This window comes from Diabrotica virgifera, chromosome 2 (genome assembly GCF_917563875.1).
Source record: "Diabrotica virgifera virgifera chromosome 2, PGI_DIABVI_V3a".
NCBI lineage: Eukaryota > Metazoa > Arthropoda > Insecta > Coleoptera > Chrysomelidae > Diabrotica > Diabrotica virgifera.
In genome coordinates, this window is record NC_065444.1 from 99,147,330 (window position 1) to 99,154,539 (window position 7,210).

Below are 7,210 nucleotides of genomic sequence, written 5' to 3' on the forward strand. Positions count from 1 at the left end.
TATCGAATAATACTGTTAACATCACAATTCTGCCTACTACTAATCTTGGGACTCCTGTTTCCCAGTTTTCTTCACTTCCTTATTTTCCTCAGGTTACTGATAAACTTATTAAACTATATAAAAATAATAATATTCCTGTTAAGATTGCAATTAAGAACGCAAGATCAGTCAGAAATTTGTTCTCTAAGACTAAAACACCCTTGTCCCCTTTGGAACAGGTTAATGTGGTCTACCACATACCTTGTGCTGAATGTGACGCATGTTATGTAGGGCAAACAAAGCGAGCTTTAAAATCACGTTTAATTTCACACCGTAGTGATATCAATTTGAAAAAACCAACTTGTGCCTTAGCCCAACATGCAATAGATACAAAACATAAGGTGGACTTTGATGAAGCCAAGATCCTTTGCAATGAACGCAACCTGTCGAAAAGACAGTTCTTAGAGATGTGTTTCATATTAAAAACCTCTAATGTACTTAACAAGAGAACTGACATCAGTAACTTGAGTCAAATATACCATGCATTGATTTTGCAGAATTAGTTGGTATTATTACACTCAAATTATTATATTGTAAAAAAGTTTTTGTGGTTTTCAGGCTTTTCCCACTTCTTTTAATATTGATCTTGCGGAATCAGTAGATGTTATTACACTTAAATTATTTTATTGTAAAAAAGTTTTTGGTGGTTTTTTCAAGCTTTTCCCACTTTTTTTTTTTTTTTTTTTTTTTTTTTTTTTTTTTTTTTTTTGATAGTTACTTAATAGATTGAACAATTTAAAATTTTCCATAGGATAAAATTTTGCATTATTGATATTAATTATAAATTACAATTTGCTAAACTGATTTATAAATTTTCTTAAATTATTGCATATTTTTTCTTGCATTTTGAGCTGCGATATATGGGAGTTATACTATTGTACTATCTTATATATTCGTTAGTAACTGGATGACCAGTACTAACGTAGGCACTTTTCCATATAATTGTGTGAAGTGCCCTCACTTGTTTAAAATAAACTGTGATTCTTGTCTACGAGGTATAAGGTACATCCCTTGATTACTTCTTGATATTACTTTCACTTTTTAAACACTTTTATAACTGTTTTAATTACATCAATTTAAATTTTACCGCGCTGCACTGCAGTTGTCAGTCACTCTTTGTTATAATTTTTAAAGGTTGCCTGCCTCTTGGCGAGATGTCAGTTTACACCTGATAATTCAAACTCCATTTTCTTTTGTGTGTCGGTTGGGCTAGGATGACCTGCTGGTAACTATTTGACCTTAAATTTTTAAAGTTGCATATTAGCATTCTACTCATTTAATGATGTTACCTAAAGTTAAAATGAAGTATGCTTAAATACTACTAAGTTTTTGGAAGTGAATCTGGTTTTTTCTTGGTTCATTCTTGACTTCAAAAAAAGCAAGCCGGCTTTTTTCCACTTGTTTTTTATATATGACTGTTACCACATGGTCTTGTCTTTGGCTGTACTAAAGTTTTTTAAATATTAACTATACACTTAAATGTTATATACTTTTACATTACGTTGGTTCTTGGATAAGGTTTTTTTACTATGTACATCTTATCGTTTGCTACATGTCTTTTTAAGGTAACGCTAGTGCTTGTTTACCTCTCTTTTGGATGTTGTCTCTTATACCACTCTTTTTGTAGATGAACTGATGATGTCTACTGAGCAGTAGACGAAACGTCTTCAATAAATAGATGAAGTAGCTGAATTCTTTGTCTCTTTTTTCACCCACTTGACCGATAAAACCCTACACTTACGAGTGCTCCTTTGTTATATTGGAATTGACGGTCGTACTCCTTTATGATGTCTTCTGTTACAGAGGGTTTTTACGCTAATACCAGGCGCATCCATGGGGAACTACCAGTGAAAAAGCTCAAGAGATGGACCAATTTGACCGAAAAACTAGCTACAGCTGAAGCAAGAAGAACTTTCCTTCTAGAGTGCAGGAGAACCAAGAAAATTCCAAGATTTATCACAGATACCACTTCTAACATACTTACTACTACCACAGGAACCCACGATCACACACTCCAACGCAGGAGCCAGGCTCTTAATAGACAGGTGAGGGCACGATTACTTAATTTCCATATATCGAAGGTTCATTCAGATATTAAATTCATTTTTGGTCAAATAAATAATGTCACTGATTTCTTAGATCACACTTTACCTGCATCTTTGTTAGATAGGTTTGAGACCTCTTTACACAAGAAATTTAATTTCGTTTATAAAAAAACTATTTTACATCTTCAGAGTAAGCTTGATAAATTGGGTGCACCAGACTTCCACAAAATTCCATTTAATCCTAATTGGATAAAGAATCTTTCTAATGTGGATGTTCCTCAAAATATTCTAAAGCTACTATCTTTGGGCCCTAAATTTGGTCTGGAACCTACCTTCAAAGATTATTCAATCAGTAGGACCCTTGCAGATGTAGAAAATATATTGTCTCATGCAGACAATGCTGATCTTCTTTCCCTAAGGTCATCTTCTAATAACATTCTGTTGAATTATACCAACCGCCCTAGGCAATCCATATCTGAAATTGATAAGATTTATAGGGAAACGGTATCGTTTTTAAAAACCCACCCTAATCTTCTCGTTCTCACCAGTGACAAAGGCAATGCCACTGTTCTTATGGATAAAGATCAATATATCAGCCTCAGTCAATCATTGTTAGATGACGTTAGGTATTACCAACCTCTTACTTCAAATCCCTGTTCAAAATTTTCTAACAAAATTAATAAATTCATTACTCACTTAAAAAATATTAAGATCATAGATCAAACTTTAGCTAAGTCATTACATAATTATGATGGTTATGCTCCAAGATTTTATTGTCTGCCCAAAATTCACAAGCCCACATTGAGCATGAGGCCTATTGTTTCCTCAATTAATTCACCCAACATACATATTGCAAAATTTTTGACTGATATCTTGTCAAAATCTTATAATTACAATAATGATTACAACATTGTTGACTCTTTTCAATTTAGTGAATTTATTAATGACTTTAAGCTACCACATGGTTATATTTTGGTGAGTTTTGATGTAGTTTCACTTTTTACTAACCTCCCCCTAGCTAGTGTCCTTACTTCACTAAGAAATCATTGGAATATTATCCAACCTAATTCTCCAGTTTTCTGGGAAGTGTTTGCAGAATTGCTCCAATTAATGTTTGACACTAATTTTTTGGTCTTCAACGACAAATTTTATTTACAAATTTTTGGGACACCAATGGGTTCCTCGATTTCACCCATCCTAGTGAATTATGTTTTGGATGATTTAGTATCTGACCGTCTGGGTTATTTAGATTTTCAAGTTCCTTTTGTTAAACGTTATGTGGACGACCTATTACTAGCCTTACCACCAGACAAGACTCAGGCCACCTTGTCCATCTTCAATGGGTTTGATCCTCATTTGCAGTTCACATGTGAACTCGAGGACCCCAACAACCATAGTATCCCCTTCTTGGATATGCGTGTCACTAGAAGTGGAGATAACACACTTTGTACAAGTTGGTATAGGAAACCAATGGCCTCTAATAGGTTTCTCAACTACCATTCTTGTCATCCTTTTAAATATAAAATAAATCTTATTAAAGCTTTAAGCTGTAGGCTACATAGGTTGGCACATCCGGTTAATCGAAGGGAATCCCTTCTGCTACTCAGAAGTATATTGGTAGATAATTCCTACCCTTCCTCCCTTATCAATAAATTTCTTTTTTCCCAAAGCTACGGTTCTTCTCTGAACGACATACCCAATGGTGACCAACTTAGATCAATATCGAATAATACTGTTAACATCACAATTCTGCCTACTACTAATCTTGGGACTCCTGTTTCCCAGTTTTCTTCACTTCCTTATTTTCCTCAGGTTACTGATAAACTTATTAAACTATATAAAAATAATAATATTCCTGTTAAGATTGCAATTAAGAACGCAAGAACAGTCAGAAATTTGTTCTCTAAGACTAAAACACCCTTGTCCCCTTTGGAACAAGTTAATGTGGTCTACCACATACCTTGTGCTGAATGTGACGCATGTTATGTAGGGCAGACAAAGCGAGCTTTAAAATCACGTTTAATTTCACACCGTAGTGATATCAATTTGAAAAAACCAACTTGTGCCTTAGCCCAACATGCAATAGATACAAAACATAAGGTGGACTTTGATGAAGCCAAGATCCTTTGCAATGAACGCAACCTGTCGAAAAGACAGTTCTTAGAGATGTGTTTCATATTAAAAACCTCTAATGTACTTAACAAGAGAACTGACATCAGTAACTTGAGTCAAATATACCATGCATTGATTTTGCAGAATTAGTTGGTATTATTACACTCAAATTATTATATTGTAAAAAAGTTTTGTGGTTTTCAGGCTTTTTCCACTTCTTTAATAGTGATCTTGCTGAATCAGTCGATGTTATTCACTTAAATTATTTTATTGTAAAAAAGTTTTTGGTGGTTTTTTCAAGCTTTTCCCACTTTTTTTTTGATAATAACAGTTTACTTATTAGATGTACAATTTAAAATTTTGCCATAGGATAAAATGTTGCATTATTGATATTAATTATAAATTACAATTTGCTAAACTGATTTATAAATTTTCTTAAATTATTGCATATATTTTTTTCTTGCTTTTTGAGCTGCGATATATGGGAGTTATACTATTGTACTATCTTATATATTAGTTAGTTAACTGGATTACCAGTACTAACGTAGGCACTTTTCCATATAATTGTGTGAAGTGCCCTCACTTGTTTAAAATAAACTGTGATTCTTGTCTACGAGGTATAAGGTACATCCCTTGATTACTTCTTGATATTACTTTCACTTTTTAAACACTTTTATAACTGTTTTAATTACATCAATTTAAATTTTACCGCGCTGCACTGCAGTTGTCAGTCACTCTTTGTTATAATTTTTAAAGGTTGCCTGCCTCTTGGCGAGATGTCAGTTTACACCTGATAATTCAAACTCCATTTTCTTTTGTGTGTCGGTTGGGCTAGGATGACCTGCTGGTAACTATTTGACCTTAAATTTTTAAAGTTGCATATTAGCATTCTACTCATTTAATGATGTTACCTAAAGTTAAAATGAAGTATGCTTAAATACTACTAAGTTTTTGGAAGTGAATCTGGTTTTTTCTTGGTTCATTCTTGACTTCAAAAAAAGCAAGCCGGCTTTTTTCCACTTGTTTTTTATATATGACTGTTACCACATGGTCTTGTCTTTGGCTGTACTAAAGTTTTTTAAATATTAACTATACACTTAAATGTTATATACTTTTACATTACGTTGGTTCTTGGATAAGGTTTTTTTACTATGTACATCTTATCGTTTGCTACATGTCTTTTTAAGGTAACGCTAGTGCTTGTTTACCTCTCTTTTGGATGTTGTCTCTTATACCACTCTTTTTGTAGATGAACTGATGATGTCTACTGAGCAGTAGACGAAACGTCTTCAATAAATAGATGAAGTAGCTGAATTCTTTGTCTCTTTTTTCACCCACTTGACCGATAAAACCCTACACTTACGAGTGCTCCTTTGTTATATTGGAATTGACGGTCGTACTCCTTTATGATGTCTTCTGTTACAGAGGGTTTTTACGCTAATACCAGGCGCATCCATGGGGAACTACCAGTGAAAAAGCTCAAGAGATGGACCAATTTGACCGAAAAACTAGCTACAGCTGAAGCAAGAAGAACTTTCCTTCTAGAGTGCAGGAGAACCAAGAAAATTCCAAGATTTATCACAGATACCACTTCTAACATACTTACTACTACCACAGGAACCCACGATCACACACTCCAACGCAGGAGCCAGGCTCTTAATAGACAGGTGAGGGCACGATTACTTAATTTCCATATATCGAAGGTTCATTCAGATATTAAATTCATTTTTGGTCAAATAAATAATGTCACTGATTTCTTAGATCACACTTTACCTGCATCTTTGTTAGATAGGTTTGAGACCTCTTTACACAAGAAATTTAATTTCGTTTATAAAAAAACTATTTTACATCTTCAGAGTAAGCTTGATAAATTGGGTGCACCAGACTTCCACAAAATTCCATTTAATCCTAATTGGATAAAGAATCTTTCTAATGTGGATGTTCCTCAAAATATTCTAAAGCTACTATCTTTGGGCCCTAAATTTGGTCTGGAACCTACCTTCAAAGATTATTCAATCAGTAGGACCCTTGCAGATGTAGAAAATATATTGTCTCATGCAGACAATGCTGATCTTCTTTCCCTAAGGTCATCTTCTAATAACATTCTGTTGAATTATACCAACCGCCCTAGGCAATCCATATCTGAAATTGATAAGATTTATAGGGAAACGGTATCGTTTTTAAAAACCCACCCTAATCTTCTCGTTCTCACCAGTGACAAAGGCAATGCCACTGTTCTTATGGATAAAGATCAATATATCAGCCTCAGTCAATCATTGTTAGATGACGTTAGGTATTACCAACCTCTTACTTCAAATCCCTGTTCAAAATTTTCTAACAAAATTAATAAATTCATTACTCACTTAAAAAATATTAAGATCATAGATCAAACTTTAGCTAAGTCATTACATAATTATGATGGTTATGCTCCAAGATTTTATTGTCTGCCCAAAATTCACAAGCCCACATTGAGCATGAGGCCTATTGTTTCCTCAATTAATTCACCCAACATACATATTGCAAAATTTTTGACTGATATCTTGTCAAAATCTTATAATTACAATAATGATTACAACATTGTTGACTCTTTTCAATTTAGTGAATTTATTAATGACTTTAAGCTACCACATGGTTATATTTTGGTGAGTTTTGATGTAGTTTCACTTTTTACTAACCTCCCCCTAGCTAGTGTCCTTACTTCACTAAGAAATCATTGGAATATTATCCAACCTAATTCTCCAGTTTCCTGGGAAGTGTTTGCAGAATTGCTCCAATTAGTGTTTGACACTAATTTTTTGGTCTTCAACGACAAATTTTATTTACAAATTTTTGGGACACCAATGGGTTCCTCGATTTCACCCATCCTAGTGAATTATGTTTTGGATGATTTAGTATCTGACCGTCTGGGTTATTTAGATTTTCAAGTTCCTTTTGTTAAACGTTATGTGGACGACCTATTACTAGCCTTACCACCAGACAAGACTCAGGCCACCTTGTCCATCTTCAATGGGTTT

The 7,210-nt window shown here is 33.8% G+C and overlaps 1 protein-coding gene across 1 annotated transcript; it reads left to right on the forward strand.

The window, feature by feature from the left end:
• Positions 1-1,675: 1,675 nt before the first annotated feature.
• Positions 1,676-6,747, forward strand: LOC126879578 (uncharacterized). Its single transcript, XM_050642745.1, has 2 exons — positions 1,676-2,084; positions 5,622-6,747. The coding sequence occupies exons 1-2, from the start codon at positions 1,824-1,826 to the stop codon at positions 5,667-5,669; spliced, it is 309 nt and encodes a 102-aa protein (XP_050498702.1). The 5' UTR covers positions 1,676-1,823; the 3' UTR covers positions 5,670-6,747.
• Positions 6,748-7,210: the final 463 nt, after the last annotated feature.